The 20712-nt window shown below is 38.3% G+C and overlaps 1 protein-coding gene across 1 annotated transcript in view; it reads right to left on the bottom strand.

Moving 5' to 3' along the window:
* Positions 1 to 5457: 5457 nt before the first annotated feature.
* The window catches only part of LOC128031587 (uncharacterized), a 66518-nt gene continuing 51263 nt past the window's right edge, over positions 5458 to 20712 (bottom strand). Inside the window, exons 2-4 of the mRNA XM_052619913.1 lie at positions 12499 to 12779; positions 5974 to 6101; positions 5458 to 5911 (exon numbers count right to left, since the gene is read on the bottom strand). Of these exons, the coding sequence (XP_052475873.1) occupies positions 5669 to 5911; positions 5974 to 6101; positions 12499 to 12779 (652 nt within the window). The 3' untranslated portion in view covers positions 5458 to 5668. The remainder of the gene's footprint in view (positions 5912 to 5973; positions 6102 to 12498; positions 12780 to 20712) is intronic.

Here is a 20712-nt window from a genome sequence, read left to right as displayed (position 1 = left end):
AGCCCCCAGGGTGGAGCAGAAGACCACCACATCCTTGTGGTCAAGGCTAAAGCCCCCCAATGAGGAGCAGAAGACCACCACATCCGTGCGGCCAGACCAACGGGAAACTCTGGTACTCCCATGGACTCTGTCCTTGAAGATCACCGGTGACTTGACTCTGTCCTTGAAGATCACCAGTGACTTGACTCTGTCCTTGAAGATCACCAGTGACTTGACTCTGTCCTTGAAGATCACCAGTGACTTGACTTGACTCTGAAAGCTTAACGGTGACTAGCCTTGTCTCTGGAAAGTCCATGGTGACTAGTCCTGACTCTGGAAGGTCAACGGTGACTAGCCCTGATTCTGGAAGGTCAAAGGTGACTAACCCTGACTCTGGAAGGTCAAAGGTGACTAATTCTGACTCTGGAAGGTCAACAGTGACTAACCCTGACTCTGGAAGGTCCACGAGCACCTGACTCGACTCTGGAGGGTCAACCGGAACCTGATTCAACTCTGGAAAGTCAACGGGCACCTGACTCAACTCTGGGAGGTCAACAGGAATCTGACTTGATTCAGGAGGATCAACTGGAACGTGACTCAACTCTGGATGGTCAACAGGAGCCTAACTCGACTCTGGATAGTCAACTGGAATTTGACTCTAGAAGGTAAACAGGAACTAGCCCTCACTCTGGAAGGTCAACGGTGACTAACCTTGACTCTGGAAGGTCAACAGTAAACCCCTGCATTTCAGCCCGAGCCTTTGTAGAAAAACAAATATAGAAAGATATTTCATAACCTCATAAATTTCATAATCTGATAATTCAACCCGTTATAGTTAAACTGACATACTTACATGACAGTCTCACGCACGCATGCATTTCCGTCAGCGCGACCCACGATTATACTTCACTTATATCCACTTATTGTAGTAGTAGCTATTACATGCCTCTAAATTAATGTATTAATAATAGCCTAGTTGGCCAACTAATAATTATAAAATGATGATTCATGTAGCGACGAGCATGCATTTCTGCGTCTCCACCTGTTGCTACGGGCCACGCAGCAAAGAAGAGAGCGCTGTGGCCGAGTTTGAAAACATTGTGGAGCAGGACGAGGATGACGCATACATGCCAACCCTCCCGATTTTTCCGGGAGACTCCCGAATTTCAAAGCCCCTCCCGAAAATCTCCTGGGCCGACCTTTCTCCCGAATTTCTCCCGATTTCCACCCGGACAACAAAATTGCTACACCATTTCATTTCAGACCGAACAATAGGGACTTAGCAACAGCCTCTGGTTGAACGGCAACGCCATTCTGGCGTTATATTGCACATGCGCGAATTTAACTGCTACTTTGTGACGTTCTACTTTAACGGTCTACTACGGGAGAACAGCTGATTTGCCGGAGTTGTTTCAACGTGAGACATTAGGTAAATAAATGTTATGGCATATGCCACTGTAATTTGCATCAGTTTATGATTGTCTGATCAAAAACGATCTCATTGGGAATCCAGAGAACATCTATATAGGTAATAAAAAATATTTTATTTTACCATGATAGAAAAAAAAAAAAAAAGATAGCTTGAATGCACTGTAAATCGCTTTGGATAAAAGCGTCTGCTAAATGCATTAAAAATAAAAAAGAAAAAGAAATCTACCAGAATTGGTAGGTCACATTTTCTGACACGAAATTCATTTAAGCATTCGTTTTCCTCCATGTAATCAAGGTTTAAAGGCAAGTATTGCTTACATGGTAAATCTAGGTTTTTAGACTTATACATCATACAATATTAAAAACTCCTTTTCTGACAAAAGATTGTCATTTTAAATGACATTGTTTTGTATCGTAATAAGTGAATTAATGCCGCGTTGCGCATAAACGAAGATAAATGAAGTATATTCTTCTTTACGTTTGTTTGTGTGTGTGATTATATATGACACAAATGTTATAATCACACAAATGTTATAATTAGTTTAATAAATAAACATTTATTAAAATAACTGTTTGTGTGATATGCTTGAAGTGTTTTATATCTATGGATTTTATTGTAGCCAAGTAAAGTATTAGCGTTAATTTGAGAGGCTTAATTGATTAAATATGTTTTAGGCTACTTGCTGTCGGCTCGGCTGTTTAACGTTAATCGTCATTTTTTTTTTTTAAAATGCTTCAAACATTTCCGTTGTTAATAGAGAAGATGCGCAAATCCACTTCATTTTCAGCGTTTATTGGCCCATCTTCTCAGTTAACAACGGCTCTGTGTAGTAACAGCTGCTCTAAGTGAAATCACGCACCTGATGGAATTAACCGCTGATTAGAGAACTGGCTTTACTGACGAGATGCGCATTAACGATCGGCCGATCGTGATCGGAGCACCCCTAATAAATAAATAAAAACACGGGCTCGGGCCGGACTCGGGCTGATAATTCTGATGAGCTTTCGGACATGGGTCGGGCTAGGGCCTGAGCGTCTCATTTGGCCCTCAAATGTAGAGATACGCTCACCTGGAGGGGTGGCGACTGGAGTCGTTGCAGCTCACTTCTGGCCTAGGCAAACCTTGACAGGGAAGTAGCATTTCTGTTTGTGAGTGAGATTAGCAAGACCATGATGAGGAATATATTCTAAGAATATATGGTGGTGAGCGCTAGCTAGCGAGATGTGGTGACACGGCTCGGAGCCCATTGGTTCTCTTACACCTGTTTGGCTTCATCTAATTACTCAGCCAGAACATATGCTAGCCGGTTGGCCGCTGTGGAATTGGAAGATGTCAACACCGGTGGAGCATGAAATATGGAAAAGATCATGTGTAGCAATGAGACACGAAGGGAATAGGATGTGTAGATGAGAAAGAATGTGTTGTGTGAAACTGAGAGGGACCTTATGTATTTGTTTTTACACTTGATGTACTCAGAAAACCAAAACATTGTGTAAACCAACGCTTGACATCGCTCACATGACTAGTTCAGAAATATTCCACTGTAGCCTCATTATGGTGAAGAGATGTTCCATACACAAAACCAGCGAAAATCAGCAAAAGTCGTCAGTTGGGAGTAAGAGTAATTTAGCAGGGTGGCATGAGCCTATTTCTGAAGCATTCATCATGTTATACCTTCAGTAAATTTCAACATTGTTTTTATTAGGTTTTTTTGTTCTCTTTGTTGTTCAGTGTTTATTTGCACACATAAGAGGGATTTAACGTTTTGTATCTGAGCAAATAGAAATGGAAAAGTGCTTCAGAGTGGAATTAATTAGTGTGCTCTTAAACATGAGCATTCAGCGAGTGTTTTTGTTTGTTGGGTGAGGCTAAACAGCAGTGTGGTGAGGGGGTGGATCACAGGCAGGTTAAAATGACTTGTTATGCTAGAGATCATCATGATAGGATTCCAATTGGTCAGTGCTGACGAACAATCATCATGGCCCATCGGAAAAAAAACGCTTCATTCTGGTATGACCTCTTGAATGCTGATAGATATAAGTGTTTGTGCATGTGAATGAGGGAAATTCAGGGCAGCAGTTCAGCTTCATGTAGATGTCTGAATGAAAGACAAAAACATCAGAAAAAAAAAAGAATAAATAAAGCAATTCTTTCAGTGTGTATATTACTGAAGACAACATTATAATTCTTGATGAGATTGCATCTCAATGTCAACTGAATAATTTCATGTCTGTTGTTCCATTGTAATTAACATAATCAGTAAAAGAAGTGACATCAATAATAGAAGTGACATGTCTGTAGTGCAGTGGAGAATAAAATGTCTGTTCTGGGTCAGATAAGATCCAGGATGACGTTTGGATCGTTGCTTGCTTAACATCTCTATTTTTTAAGTGTTTGAGGAGCATGATCTTATCATGGATTAACGAGGCGATAGAGCTCCCATGTAGTAAATGGCCATGGCCACATACCAGGAATGGCTTCCAGACCTTCATTTAGAAGATCCTAACATACTTTTCATTTTTAGTGCAGGAAACGAATAGAAATAGATGTTCATCTCTCAATAAAACCCAAAAGTACACTGTCAAACTTTACCTAGAACACCTGAGAATCTACTCAAGTCAAGTCTGCTTTATTGTCAATTCTTCCACATGTACAGTACATACATACAGATAATCGAAATTGCGTTACTCTCAGACCCCCGGTGCACACAGATAACTTAACAATAAAGCCTAAAAATCTAGATCAAAATATAAAATGTAGATACTATACAATAAGGGAATGTTAAAAAAAGACATATAATAAAAATTTAAAATAAAGTTAAATGAAGCAGCGCAATGCAAAAGGCAGATAGAACAACAGTGCAGATAAAAGGTTTTTTAGTGCAAAAACAAAAGCTTATTAAATCTGATTAAAATGAATAAGGACTCAAGAGCAGTTATTTTATTTAACTAACTGATGAGGTAGTGTAATGACGTCAGTTCCATGGAGAATGAGGTAGTGAGCAGACCAATGCTGCACAAAGTGACTGGTACATGTCATTGTATATTAGTGGGGGGGGGGAGGGGGGCAAGTTTGGGAGCGAGTTCAGCTTCCTGACAGCCTGGTAGATGAAGCTGTCCTTCAGTCTGCTGGTCCTGGCCTGGAGACTCCGCCGTCTCCTCCCTGATGGCAGCAGACTGAAGAAGCTGTGTGATGGGTGGGTGGGATCACCTGCGATGCAGAGGGAGGGACGAGAGACACCAATGATCTTTTCAGCTGCTCTCACTATGCGTTTGCAGAGTCTTTCGGCAGGATGCCTTGCAGGTGCCATACCACACAGTGATGCAGCTCGACAGGATGCTCTCGATGGTCAGTAAACGCAAGTCCTAATGCATCATTTGTATTATCAACATGAATATTAAACTCTCCCATGATTAGCGCCTTATCAACTGCAACCAGAAGGTCTGAGAGGAAATCTGCAAATTATTTTAGGAATTCTGTATATGGCCCTGGTGGTTATTACACAGTAGCCAGAGCAAGAGATACATTAGATTTCTTTTGCATATCTGACAGTGTAACATTAAGCAGAAGTATTTCAAATGAGTTAAACCTGTATCCTGTTTTCTGGGTAACATTGAGAATATCACTATATATTGTTGCAACACCTCCTCGATGACCAGTCTGACGAGGCTCATGTTTATAACAGTAGTTTGGTGGAGTGTACTCATTTAGACCAAAATAATAATTTGATTTTAGCCAGGTTTCAGTCAAGCAGAGTACATCAAAACTATTATCTGTGATCATTTCCTTTACAATAACTCCTTTGGGTGTGAGTGATCTAATATTTATGAGCCCAGACTTTAAAAATTGTTTTTGTTCATTTACTTTACATGTTTCTGGTTTAATAACGATACGATTTTTTCTAGATCCTACATTAAATTTATATTTTGGCCTCACTATTCGGGGAACAGACACAGTCTTAATAGTTTTTACAGCAAGTACTTTTATCGTTTAAGCGGGTGGAACAAAAGTCATCATAATAGTTATTTGAGAGTTTTCTTACTAGTCACATGGAGCGAAGCGTCCTGGAGATGTTGTCAGAGAGCAGCTCCGCTCCGCCTCTGCTCCCTCTTCAGCGTCTCTGTCTGCCGCAGCGTGGTGTCGTTAACCCCAACGTGAAGAACGACAACTCTGGGGCTCTCGTCGGCCTTCAGGATCGCATGTATCTGCGCAGAAACATCGAGAACACGAGCATCAGGGAAATAATGAGTGTGCACTTTACCTTGGGCTAACATAGCACGGACGTGTCGGACGATGGAGTCTCCGATGATCACAGCATCGCATCCCATCTTGTGGAGGGGAGCGAAGCTGTTCCGGGTGGAGATCTCGAGGACAGGAGGGGGAGAAGTCGTCGCCCGGGGCCTGGTTCACGTCCTCCGCTGTGGATGCACCCAGGGTCTGTGGTGTCCTGGTGCCGGAGTGAAGGACATCTGGGAAGGTCGCGTCCTGGGTGCACCAGGCCTGTGCAGAGAAACACACGGAGTAGACGTGGTGGGACTGTTAACAGCACGCTGTATACTTACCCCAGACTTGTGAGCGTCAGCCCAGGATGATTCAAGCACGGCTCTCCGCTCTCTCAGCTGGGCCTGCCTCACCTCCAGGTCACGAATCTGCTTTTCCACGGCCGAATGCAGCTCGAACGTGTCCTCACCTGCAATCAAAGGTAGACATTCATGTGCCATTAAAGCAAGTAACAGTGAGTACAGCAGTGGTAATGTGTGTGAATTGAGTATTAGCAATGTAAGGGTGTTTAGCAACAACCACAATTGGTGATGCTAAAGTGCTATAAGCTAATAGCGGACCCGGGAGATCAAAATAAAACTACTTATAGCGAGGCCCTCTGATTGTTTATGTTGTAGAATACAATAGAGGATATATTCACACGTTATATAAACGGAAACGATGGTGTATAAAATTTCTTTTTAAGTAAAAAAATAGCTGAAATGCAGTAAAGACGGCAACAACAAACAGGAAGTGACGTATCACATTGATTAATTCATTTGGCTGATGTCAGGATGTTCCAGTAGTTTCGTTTCAATTAATCATCTTTTGGACTAGATTTTGATTCCTGAAAGGAAAGTTGGATTCCTTACAATTTGAGCCCTTTAAAATCATCAGATAGAGGGAGGGATAGTTGGAAAGAAACAATATGTGGTGGCAGTGTCCAGGAATGCTGTGCTGGTTTCTCAAAGACACACCCACTCATTTCCAGTGGTGCAGCTAAGCTCTCACTCCCTGAAGTGGAGACACTTGAAACACTAAGAGTGACAGAAACTAAACATAAGCCAGGAGGGCTCCCTCTCTCATGCCTCACCCTGAGGCCATTCCACTGTTCTCCCAGGTCATAGGCCAACCTGCATGGGAGCGCAACGTTACTGTCACAGATAGAGATTAGAGGGGTGATAGTCCATGATCCCTCACACAAAAAAATAAGGAGGATAAAAGAATGTAAGTTAGGATATGCGGGGGGCTATCGTACGTTCTGTGGTGAGCCATAATTGTTTCGCTTCACTTCCAGTCACAGGTGCCACCCAGCAGAACCACAACCATGTAATCCCCCCAAATCCAGCCTCTTCCAAAGAGTGCTAACCAGGAATTTTCTAGCAGGGTCAATGGATTAGATGCAATTCACGGACATGGCTTGGCTTGAGAGGCAGAATTATAGGAAGAAGTGATAGAAACGGAGGGAGGGAAAGAAAGAAAGGCAAAGTGAATGAAAGAAGGACACCATTATATTAAAATGAGCATGCCAGGTGGTCCCCGAAAAGTGGACACAGTGTAATCTGAAAAGACTCAGCTTCTCTCACCGCCAATTGGCTCCCGCTTTAAAAAGCAAGAAAATACGAGCGCCAGCGAGGGGGGTGGAGGAAGGGTTTGGAGGTTGCACTGATGTGCTCTATTGAGGTCTCAGTGAAATGTCTGTCAGGCTTGGTTTACCACAATCACAGCAGTGATTAGACTTCTTTTGATGATAGGTTTAGTTTTCTGGCCACTGGAGAGAGAGAAAGGGGAAGAGTAAAAACTGGGGGAGTTGCAGGTGGGATGGGCTGAAGGAAAAGGGAGGGATATCGGGATGCCATATTAATGTCCCACACTGCTAGGGACCTCCTACGTAATTTCCCAGCGGGTCAAAGGGGTCAGATTTGTATTTAGTTAGTGGTAATGATCTCGTTAGGGATCTGAATGGACCACCATCTAAGCCTTTACAGGACAGCGAGCGTGCCTGTCCGCTGCCCCTCCCCCAGCAGCCACTGTGTGGGCTTCCACAGCCCCTGAACTGTGATTAATAGACTTCCAGGGCTTAATAACTTGCAAAACAGCATTAAACAAGAGACGGCCAGGGACAATTGGCCCTGGGGAGCCCGGTTAGGCTGCAGAGGCGGTGGGCCGTAAACAGGGATGGCAACAATCGCCAATGCCTGGAATTAACTGAGACGGCAATGGAGAGCACAATACTACAGCTGGCCACTGGCGAGATGCCAAACTCTTTTGCAGCTTCCAGGTGGCCTGATCCCAACCCAGACCGAATCTTTTCAGTTTTGTAAGTGTTAAAAGATAGAGAATCAGGAGGGAGGGAGCAAGCAAATGTGTGAGTGTGTGTGCACGGGGTTGGATGGACAGTGAGAGGAAGCCATTGAGCAGAGACAAGAAAGAGAGTAAAGAGCAGAGAGTGATAAGCAGATAATAGGCAGCACAGTCAATGGAACAAGTAATCCTTGACATGTCAAAGCCCAAATATGAGCGTGCTTTGTTTTTGCAATTCGCTTTGCCCACAACACTAAAAAGTGAAAATGGGCATGGTGACCCATACATACACAAACACACACAAACAACCCCCCTCTGATGCCACACATATTTTCCAGCCCCTGCACTCTCTGTTCCCACCCTTGTGCTCTCTTGTGTAAATACAAATGTGCTCAGCATGGTGGCTTGTTCAGTCCGCCCTCTCTTCATGTAATGTAGCGTTTCCTTTCTTTCGAATGTGGGTGTGCATTTTATGCCAATATATGTCTGTTTTTTTGTACCAAAGTTTCCCTGTACCTCCAAAGTAGCACTTTTGATGAAATAAGGCTACTATGTTAATTATTTGAGTGATTTTGAAAATTTGTTCTTCTGGAAGTCATTTTGAAATCTTAGTGTTTTACATTGAACATGTATCTGGATATTTTGAATACAGTGAAGTGTAACAATATATATGATTTTAAAAAGTAATAGATGTCAAATAAATAATATAGATGTCAAGATTATACGAAGTTTCCTAAAGAAAACAAGTTCATAAATCTAACATCTGCTTAACATATGCATATGCACATTCTCCTATTGGAGCAATGTTTGTATTGGTTTGATGGATGTGTCTCTTTGTGTAAAGGCACTGTTTGTGCTCCATACTGAGAACATGTGGCCTCTGCAAGCCGGGGCCCAAGGATGGGTGGCAGAGCAGCATTCCTCTCAGAGAAGCTTATAATCAGAGCATCAGTTAAACAGGCCTGCTAAATGGCCATTGGCAGGAAACACATAAATTGTGCAGCATGTGCTCAATTATCACCAATCATGAGACAATTCTGGTAATCTTAGAATTAGAACAGGTAAGAATAATTGTCCCCCAATCTGTCATCTACTGCCATATATATATATATATATAATACGTCCTAATGTCTGAAACCACATTATGTCTTAGTTTTGAAAACCAGGAAATAATCAATGTTTTTACAACATTTTAGAAATTTCATATTGGTAAATGAATAAGAAATTGTATATAAGAAGCATATAATCCTTCTCTATCTCTGGTTCAGTAATTAGATAACCAAATTTGCAATCGTTACCATATTCACCCCTTTGCACGAAAAGTAAAATTGTCATGCTTCCATCAAAGCACTTTGCCAAATCATGCTGGACTAACATAGATCAGTTTTTGTTCTTGCAAGTTCAAGTGTGTGAGAAGGAAATATAAAACCCTAAATAAGAATTATTATTATTATTATTATTATTATTATTATTATTATTATTATTATTATTATTATTATATATATTTTTCAGTTCAAATGTTGTATCTTCCAGCAGTGTTTTAATTGCATGCAATTAGAATTAATGTAATGTTTAGATTTAATAGGACTTTATAAACCTGCTACTACAAAAGTGAAAACACGGGGAAAGAAACTCCTCCAGCCACTTTTTCAGACGTCTAAAAATGTTTGACATATTCTTTTTGCTGCTCATCAGAGCTGCATATAATTTAAAGATGACTGACAAAAGATATTTAGTCCACTTCTAATCTGTTTTCCCTGCAGACTATGACGCCGTTGTCTCAGCACAAACTGCAATGAGTCCATTTCTATTTTAGAAATATCTGCTCAAACCTTTCATGCAGAAAATACATGAAAATGAAATGCGTTGTGTGTGAAGAGAATGAGCATGTTATTGTTGTTTATCGGCCGAACTAAGAGAGAGTTCAAAAGTGTCTTGAGTGCTTTGCAGCTTTTTACTTGCGTCATCTCGCTCCTCCTCATTCCCTTTTTTTCCCCCCATCCCAGAAAACCTTTTTGTGTCTTCTTTGTGTCTCTTCCTCTCTCTTTTGACCTTTCTCAGTTCCCTCTTCTCAACCTTTCTCTCTGCTTCTCCCAGCTGTCGCTGGCTCTGCCTCTATCGTAGTGTGGGGGTCTGGGAGGGCCGGTACGGGTGGGCTCCTCTGCAGTGCTAAGCCCTGACTCCATGCTTTGCCCTGCCATGAATAATGGATTGAAAAAAATACATTTATCTTTTAATAGACAAGGCCTCCCCCTCGGCCCCCTCCGGCTACTCCCACTCTGTTAGGCTGACACTAGAGGCTGAGGTTCACACTCGCCAATTGTGTCCAGTCTGTTTGAAGTCGTCACTTCTTAGTGTCCTAGAGAAGTTTAATCAGGCTTGATTGGATCTGCCAGAGATATACTACTTTCTTTTTTCTATAATAAATAGGAATTATCAAACATTCGTTATTGTGTGTTTTTTCTTTGTTTTAACGTCTGGACTTTGCAGCCATAATTTGTACTGTATAGTGTAATACATTACAATACATTACATAATATATAGTGCATATATTCTCAAGAGTGTTGAACTCATCAAAAAGCTAACGAGTAATCACTCTGTCCTGAAATTAAGTTGGCATTGTATTTAAGTAAACAATAAAATCGTGTTGTGGCCTCAGTAATGGTTTTCCCATTTGTCATAGGATTGTATGTTCTCAAAAGTGTAAAATCACAAAATCTGAAGGGAGGCTAATTTCCTTGAAAAAATTAGGCCACCTAATGCTGAAAAAAAAAAAAAAATATATATATATATATATATATATATATAATATTCCTCAAATGTTAATGTTTTGCTCTAATGCCGCTGTTACTATTGATTAATAACTTTATTAATAATATTTACTTGTGTTACAATAATAATAATAATAATAATAATAATAGAATGGTTTTATGCATGGTGAAAACAATATAAGCTAAAATGCTTTAATATAAGTACATTGCCATAAGAGAAATAATAATGAAGAAAGAAGACATGAATTTTTTCATTGTTTTAGAGTATTCAGTTTCATCATAAGATTCCTAGAGATGGGAAGAACCATCATACACCAAGAGGGAGAGAGAGAGACTATTTGCACAGCCAAATGAAGTATTTGCAACACAAACAAAGGAGAGATACTTCAGTGGATCATTTCCCCTCACTCTTAATAAAGTGCCTTTGAATCTCATCTCAACCTGCCTCTCAGACCTCTTTCTGTAATACACCAATAACTCGGCTTACTTTGTTTAAATGGGATGAGGAAGATTTGTGAGTGGAAGAATACATCTCCTCTTTCATCCTCTCATAGATGTATGCCAGTCTAAAGCAAAATAGCTTGAACAGGGCAACATTGTGTGCCTGCTTGCACTATATATATATATATATATATATATATATATATATATATATATATATATATATATATATATATATATATATATATATATATATATATATATATATATAATTTAGCTTTATACTGTGAACATATGGGAGAACGTGTTTCACAGTTCATAATTTCATTGCTTTAATGTCTGGTGTTGGTGACAGTGTTAAAAGCAAACTAACCCAGAATACCTTTAATGCTGTAACACATCTAATCGGAATGTGAATGAATTAATTCTTTATGCTAATTTTGAAATGTTTACATTTATAATGATTATGTTTTGAATGTGAAACAATTAACACAGTATGATACAAAATACCCAGTGTGCCAAAACATATTATTTGTTATTCTTTAATATTGTTTTCCCAAATTCATATTTTTTTCCCTTAGATTGATCTATGCTAATTATGAACACCATGGGATCAGGAGAGGATCCCGAAACACGTCCAGCTACAGTCTGTCTCTGTGCAATATGATATTACTGAAGATGAGTTCTGCTTTCAAATAATTTTCTTTTTGTCTCAAGGAAAATGCATCTAATTACTAGGCTCTGACTTTTTTTTTTTTTACCTGAAATGTATTTTATAAATTAGTCTTTTTTTCCTTATATGATTGAAATTAAATAAGTTAGTAGAGCAAAGATATAAATATACTGCAGTTGTAACAGTTAATTATGAACATGAGAAATCTCATTCTCTCTCTCTCTCTCTCTCTCTCTCTCTCTCTCTCTCTCTCTCTATATATATATATATATATATATATATATATATACAGTATACAAATATGTATATATATATATATATATATATATGTTATGAGCAAATACTATTTCAGTCTCTCTACCTCAAAATGTCATGTTTAATATTTGTGAAGTTTACTTGCAATTTCAGAGTGAAAACTGTTTTAAAATATCAGCACATTTTACTTAAGAGAAATCAGATGGCATGAAATAAAATAAAAAAACCTTATATTTATATATATTAAAAAGAATTACTCTTCCATATAAATAGAAATATTATTGTCCTCAAATCAATCTTTCACTGAGCTATAGTCTGTATAACTACCATCTTTATTTCCACACTCGCGCTCAAATAAACGGCATCGTATAAACCCTAATTACCCCACTTTTTCTGGCCGTCCCTCCAGAAGGAAGAACTGCACACTGGCCATGGCCTCCTCAGCACTGCATTCTGAGGTTCGAGGAGCAGAAGAGACAAGGAGAGGAGACTGAAAGCCTCATTTATCATCACTTGTGTGGGCAGTGTTGCCAAGGCAACACTCAGGCTGGCAAATGCCACTGCGTGGAATACTAATGAGGCACTTGGCAGAGCTGCTGGCGGCTGCACAGAGCTACGGCGCACGGAGGACACTGCTGTCACTCTGCTCCAGGAACCCTTACAGCTGAGGTAAACAGTCAAAAGGGAAATCAATTAAGGGCCTTCCACAGGGCTTGGCAAGTGTGCTAATCTGCAAAACCATGTTTAAAATAATGCTTCACTCTGCCTGCAGTACCCTCCAACTTCTGGCTCGAATAAACCAGAGGAAAAACAAAAACAAACATGTGAGACAGAACAAGGAAGTTCAACTTCAGTCAGCTCTAGCAGCATACAGTATCAGATATGATGATTTACCTCGGACCAGGAGTTTATGCATTACTAACTTGTAAAACATCAGTGCTGAATAGCTGTAATACCCTATGCTGAATCCTCAACCTGTTCCATTTAATCTAGCAATAACTTACAAATAAATGAGCTTTATACTGCGTTAATAAGTCCAGGACAATTAATAATACAATTATAAAATTATTCTTAAAGCTATACATTTTAGCAAATGTAACACATTTAACACAAAAGGGAATAATAAAGCTGCTCTTAGGGTGTTCCCCAAATATAAAATATTCTCTTTTAATTAGTTAATGCAATAATTAATTATATAACAATGGAACAATATCCCATGTAATCAAAAGATGAGATTAAACTAGTTGAGCGCCATTCATATGTATTTAAACAATAACTACAGCATTGTTGATTAACACTTTACAATAAGGTTCATTAGTTGAAATTAGTTCTGTAATGCATTAAGTAACAATGGGGAATTAAATTATTAATCTTTGTTAATTAACTGTTAAAACAACAACAACACTTTGCTGTTTGTTCATGATCATCATTAAATAATATTAACATATATTAACTTCTGATTTTAATAATGTGTTAGTGAATGTTTAAATTAACATTAAGATTCAGAAGTATTGTAAGTTCATGTTAACTAATGTAGTTAACTAATGTTAGCAAATGAAACCGTACTATAACGTGTTTTATTTATTTTTTTATAAACACACACACACACACACACACACACAAATATACCATTATTGAATTTTAAACATACTTATTAATAGCCTTTAAATACTTTCCCTATACATTCTATTGCTTTCTCGTAGCATGGGCTACAGTATGATGCCTAGTAAAGAAGCAAACTGCAGGTACAGTAAATATAGGCACTGAAACCTTCAGTCAACATTTCTATCTTAACAGTACTGCTCATTTCCACCTGACAGATTAGTATGGTATCTCCACTCTCATCTCTCTTTTCCTACAAGAAATGGTGCAGGGGATAAATTAAGCTGGAGCATGTCTTTTCTCTTCTCTCTGCGCTACTTTATTGATTCAGGTACTTTGATTGAGCATGTCCTAATCAATTCTTCAGCGGTGAGACGTGTGCAAAATCATTTCCCCGACAAACCCCTTCAAATGACTTGTCATTAATTTGCCTCTTTACTGGCACTTGTTTGCTCAGAAAACGAGATGCGTTTGCCTTTCTCTGTCTATTAGCAGGGGTTGTGGTCTTTTGGGGATTTTCATGGGCTACTAAGTGTCAGGGAGGGCACAAGGAAGGATGGGATACACCATGTCTGCTCATCCTTACCAAGTCACTTATTAGTGCTAATTGGGTGGGACAGTTCAAATAAGCTCAGCAAAGTGGGGTGTCACACAAGCGTGACATGGGTGTGAACAGGCAGACAGCGGTGGTGTTGGTGCTGTTTGGTGGTGGGGTTTATGCTCCTTACCGCTCTGGTCAAACCACCATGCTTTCTCCTGCCAGCCTCCAAAGTGCTGTTGAGGTTCCAAGCCTGGCATATAAAGGTTATTTATTGGCATCATTAGTTCCACACAGAACCTTTAAGGTCCATGGAAACTTTCAATTGCACAAAAGGTTAATTTACAGTGGAAAAGGGTTCTTCAGAGGTTCTTGGGGGAACCAAAAACGTTCTTCTATGGCATCGCCTTCTGGAAAATAATTTTTTAAGAGTATATATAAATTCCCCTACCTCAGTCTCTTGTAAACTGGGAGTCTTTTTCCAGCTCTTCCTGAGCAAGCAAGCACACAGGCACATAGGAAAAATAATATGGCCACCCATTACACTTAATACATCGACAGCTGATAGAAGAAAGCTCACGGGGTCTCAACACCCTTGCCCCTGGGAACCTTAAGCTAATAAAAAAATCACACCATCTCTCTGTCAACATCGAGACCCTTTCTCCCCTGTAGTACTGTATAGGATGCGTTTTGGCTAAAAGATGCTAATTTCCGGGGATTATTTACCTCCATAATAGATGCAATTATATTCCATGCTAACCGATTTAAAGTATAAGCACCAATTAGTAACTGGTCATTATCTTGAGCATTTGAAACTCGCAGTGAAGTAATAGGCTGACATTTCCTAGCCTGTGCAGGGGGATTGCTGTATAATTAGAGCCTGTTTACCTTCAGTCTTCAGAAGATGATATAAAATCATGGCTCTGTCATTCTGTATGATGCCAAGAGCAAAAATCCTTCTGAAATCATGAAGGATAACTTGTCAAATAAGGTAAAGTGGAGTCTAAATTCTTTCAGTAGATTGTTTTAATGAGCCCTGCATTCTCTTCTGTTAAAGCAGGATAATTAGCATTAATTACACACAATACATAGCAAGACTAGCACAAAGACAAAATCAAAATTGACGTTTTATCACATTCCTTACAGGTTTTTTTTTTTTGTGCCTATGGTTCAGTGAAGAACCTTAAATATCTATATAACCTTTCCACTGCTCAGTAGGTTCTTCATAGAGTTAACGGTTCCTTTGATTATTAAAATGTTCTTCACACTAAGATTTTAAGAACTGTTCGCTGAAAGTTTCTTAAGGAACTCAGAATGGAAAAAAATAAAATAAAATAATGGTTCCAAAATAGAAATTAACTTTTAATTTTTAGTTTTAATTAATCTAGCTTTTGATTTTTGTTATTACACTTCTCAAACATTTAGTAAATCAGTGTGATTATTATATATACTTTTTTTCATTTTTAAAAGAAAATAATTTTGCTTAACTTCCCACGGAAACTAAGAGCTGTTCTGCATTTTACTGCCGTCTACGGCATTCACCGCAGTATTGTGGTGGAGAGCCTCAGGCTCCCAATAAATCAAGACAATACATTTGGGTCTGGATAATGGATGTTTAACAAAACCCCCTCATTTCAAACAGTTTGACCCCATGTCCCAAAACACAATGTGAAAACTCCCTCTGGATTACCACTGACCCCAGGGGCCACACATGCCACACCAGCACTAATAGAAGTGACTACTGCTGTCGTGGAGCAGTGGCTCTGGGAGGTCGCACGAAGGGAAAACCGTATGCATGAGGAAGATTTGTATGCATGTGTGTGTGTGCAAGAGAGAAACATGACAGTGGGTTGGGACAGGTCCCTATAAAGATTTCTTAATAGGTGGTCATTGACACCCACTAAAGCTGCGCTGCGTCTGGGTGCTTTTTAATTAGGCTTTGTGTTCCTGCTGCTGGACTGCCCACATGAATGAGAGGACATATTTACAGTGTCATCAGTGTCTTCGCTTACGCTCTCTTTTTTTACGGCGTGCCTGCTCATATATATCTAACCTGCAATCCGACAAATTCATCCTTCAGCAGACATCCTGCTGCACATCTCTCACCCTTGAGATAAAATTGCCTTTCATATTCCAAGATCAAAACTTTATATATATTAAATTATTTTACTTAAAAACAAGTCTATTCTGTTAGAAGTGGCCCCATTGAGAACGTAAATACACCCATCAAAGGTGGGAGAGGAGAAGCTCGTTTTCATAAGCGGAAAGATGCAGATTGAGGTGGGAGCAGTCAGACAGGAATGCAGATTTTATTTTCTTAGTAACTGACCTTGATCTGACAATCAGGGGGGTCAAAGACTCTTCAGTCATCATTGTAGCACCCAATAGAATGATAATGAATTGCCGTGCTGAATATTAAAATGAGGCTTTTCAGCACCGCTGTCTAAACGGTTTCTACACGTAGAGTATCTCTGGCTGGAAGATGAGAGAGATCCGGTTGTAAAACCAGGCTGAGCGAGGGAGGTTGGAGCCGTTCCACTCTGTTCCAGCAGGGTGGGTTTTTTTCCTCCTTTTTTCTCGCTCCCACCTCCATGGCACTATGTGAATGAAAGAGGTGGTAAATCAAAATTTCTCTCAAATGAGGGCTGCGTGACATTGTGCTGTTTTGGGGAGCACAATGGGTTCTTTAAGGGCCAGGCGAGAGCCAAGCCGTTTCCGCTGGCCCAGACGTGTTTGAGTATTTATCTGTGGTTTTGTTTTGTGGACAGCTGCAGGCCTTGTTTGTCTTGGCCTGTTTTTGATCGCTTAGCACGCTTGAAGAGGCCACGAGTCACAATTGTTTCAAAACAGAGTCTGGCATTGTAAGTGCTGGGACTGCTGTAGTGGTTACTATCTCCAAAATCCAAACAGAAAGTATAAAAGTAACAAATGTGATTTTGAAAGGAGAGCGAGAAAAGAAAGATTATTTAAGCGTCCCAGCCAAAAACCTAGACACATTTTTTGTCCCAAGAATTTTACTAAAAGAACAAAAATGTACGAGGTCATGGTACACGTATATTCTCACAATTTGTACATGCTGAATTTAGCTGTGTAAAATGCACAACAATAATGTTTTTCAAAAAAAGTATTATTATTTAAAATGTTGTTATATAATAATGGATCTCGGTAATTGCATACATTTTCAGAAAGGTTTCTTCATTCATAGTGGTGATTTCATAAGTGTGTAGTTCAAGAGCTCTTAACCCTCATTCTCCAAAAATAACAGCAAGCCTGTAAGAGCCGAATATTACCATTATTACAGTAATAGTATTAATATAATATTAACAATACTATTCAATGATATTATAATAACAGTATTTTCATTAATATACATTTTGTAACTATTTTGGTTACCTTATTAAAATTAAAAGATATAAATTAATCAGTACTTGAAAATATATGTTTAGTGGAAGCTAAACATAATTGCAATATATTTAAATGATCTAAGTAAAAATTATAAAATTATAAAAGTAATTAAATATAAAGTGAGCAAATGCATGAATGTTTAATTGCAATTATATGTAAATGATCTAAAAGTCATAAAAATAATCAATGTAAAGATTTTTTTTTATTAATAATAATTAATAATTAAAATGTATTAATAATTTTATAAAAACACTGAAGCAATTAAATGTTCATTTCTGCAATAATAAGGAAAAACTCTAAACAACTTAAATTTTGCTCACATAAGATCACATCTGCCTCCATATCTCTGCAAATACATCCAGTGATCTGCTATTTTTCAACACCTCTAGTAAGAGTGCTTTCATTCAGCGGTTCAGACAGTAAGCTCTGATGATATACACTATCAGACAGTGAGAGAGACAGAGCCAGAGTATGGGAGACAGAAAGCTGTCTGGCTTGTTGAACTCTACAGACCTGGTGCAAGCATCTTAGCACTGAGCTATCTGCCTTTGTGACAAATTTTACATGGTCGCAGCTGGGATGAAAAAATAAATAAATTAATGTAGAGAAATATATCAGCGGACAACATCTGCAGATGGTGATTAGCATTAGGAAATTGCCTCCTTGAATGAAATTGGAATGTCGACTGTCAATTTCCTTTTATGCTTGCGACTCCTTTTCTGGGAAGCTAGAGGGCACTGCTTTGTCCTTAATTGGTTACAATTTAGATAAAGAAAAAATCCCCCCAACAACCCCCCCCCCCCCCACACACACAGATGTATTATAAGAACACAAAAAAGGACACTATTAATTGTGTTGACTAGGAAGGCCTTTATTTGTGATTTGCGTAACTTTCTTCTTTCTCTCTTCTGTTTGGAGGTTTCTTCTTTTTCTGGGTGTTATCAAGATGTTTGGCTCTAATTTTACACTGAGTGCGAAGCGGCTGCTTTGTAATGTAGTATTATCTTCAGTCTTTAGCTCTGGGTATGTCTCTCTCTTCCAGCTGATGAGGCACAGCTTAATTGGGCCTGTGCTTTAAAGTCTGTAGGGCTCTCCACAGCTCACAGAGCTGCATTCATGCTCTGCCCATTTACCTCGAGTGTGTGCTAGATGAAGATATTTTATTTACATTTATAATCCAAATCAAAAGCCACACAACACTGGGGATTGCATTTATCTTTATGTTTTAGGCAATAATAATAATAATAATAATAATAATAATAATAGTAGTAGTAATGGAGCATCTGGCTAATAAAAGTTGATAAAAGATTCAACTGTATGTCCTGGTAGTAATATAATATAATATAATATAATATAATATAATATAATATAATATAATATAATATAATATAATATAATATAATATAATATAATATAATATAATATAATATAATATAATATAATATAATATAATATAATATAATATAATATAATATAATATAATATAATATCAAATTTGTTATTATTATATTATTATTTATTAAATTTTTCAATTAAATTTAACTTTGTTAAAAATGTATATGCATTAAATTAAAAATCATTATAAGTATGCAAAAACATTATTATGGTATTTATATAATAATATACATTTATATATTATATAATGGGCTTAAACGATATATAACTAGGCTCTTTATTCAACAAAGTGCCGCTGGACTGTAAAAGGGAGAAAGCTGAGAATGAAATATTAATTTCAATATTGATTTTAAAAAATTATGACAAATAATGCCTTTAAATCTGTAACAGTTATTTAAAGCGTTCACTAACATGAACTATGAGCAAAATTTATATTTTTTTAAAACATTAATAAACCTTTGTTAATATTAGTTAACAAAATTACAATTGTTTATTTTTTGTTCTCTTAGTTCACAGTGCATTTACAAATGTTAACAGACACAACATCTGATTTAAAAATGCATTAGTAAATGTAGAAATTAACATTAACTAAGATAAAAATTTGCTGTAAAAGTATTGTTTATTAATAGGTAATCTAAACCAATGAAAAGTATTACCAAAAATGTTATAATATACTCTTTAATTAATAAAAAAATATTAATATTTGTTGAGTAAAGCACCTAAATTAAGATTTTGTAACTTTTTGTTACATAGTATTTATTTCTACAAATAACTGAAATAATACCATTGTCAATGTTAATAATAACAAAATTACACTGACGAATAAATACCTATATAATGTATTGTCTGCATGTATAAAAAATAAAATAAAATAAAAACATTAAAGAAATCCATAATTAAAATTTGAGTTACAGACGTCAATGCATGAGCACGGTATAATGATTCTCTGCCAGTGGAATATTTGTGCCGTTCCCAAGACCTTCCAAGTGCTAATGGAAGACTACAAACAATGCAATAACAGCTCTCTGTTTTGTACAGGCAGGATTTACAGGGTGCCCAGATGTGCCACAATAAGGTTTTAACGCTGGAGCTGTAGATAAGGGTAGAGGCTTCTGTTAGCACACACACCAAAATACTCTAGCAATTAGCATGGCTGTTAAACCCTAGTACAGCCATTAACCAGGCAAAGATGACGTGTGTGAGACAGTGGAGAGTCTGTTCCTGCTTCCCAAACTCTTGAAGTATATTTGGATTTCTTTTTATGTCCATATGTGCATGGATATGGAGTGTCTCAGAATGCAGCGATAGCACGGCACTCCTGAAGTGATGAAGACTCTCCTTCTCCTCTTGTTAGCCAGTGTGGCTCAGCGATGCTGCACACAGGCATAAATGAGGCAACTATCAGCCACTGCCTCGACGGTCGACCTTATCTCATTAGGTTCCACATCAAAGTTAATCAGAGATGGGCATGGTAATTGGTGGAGGAGACAATGCCACAGATCAGGGTGGGGGTGGGGGGGTCTCTAAAATGTGTGTCATCTTGAAACATTGGCAGGGCTTGCAACAGAAGATAGGCAACGGCAGAAGACAGAATGGGAAGAGGGTGAATGAGCAAGCGAGCGAGAGAAAGAGGGGGTAGGGGAGAAACGAGGGAAAG

Source organism: Carassius gibelio, chromosome A17 (assembly GCF_023724105.1).
Source record: "Carassius gibelio isolate Cgi1373 ecotype wild population from Czech Republic chromosome A17, carGib1.2-hapl.c, whole genome shotgun sequence".
Taxonomy (NCBI): Eukaryota; Metazoa; Chordata; class Actinopteri; order Cypriniformes; family Cyprinidae; genus Carassius; species Carassius gibelio.
The sequence above is the reverse complement of the archived record's forward strand: the minus strand, read 5'-3'. Positions and strand labels throughout refer to the sequence as shown.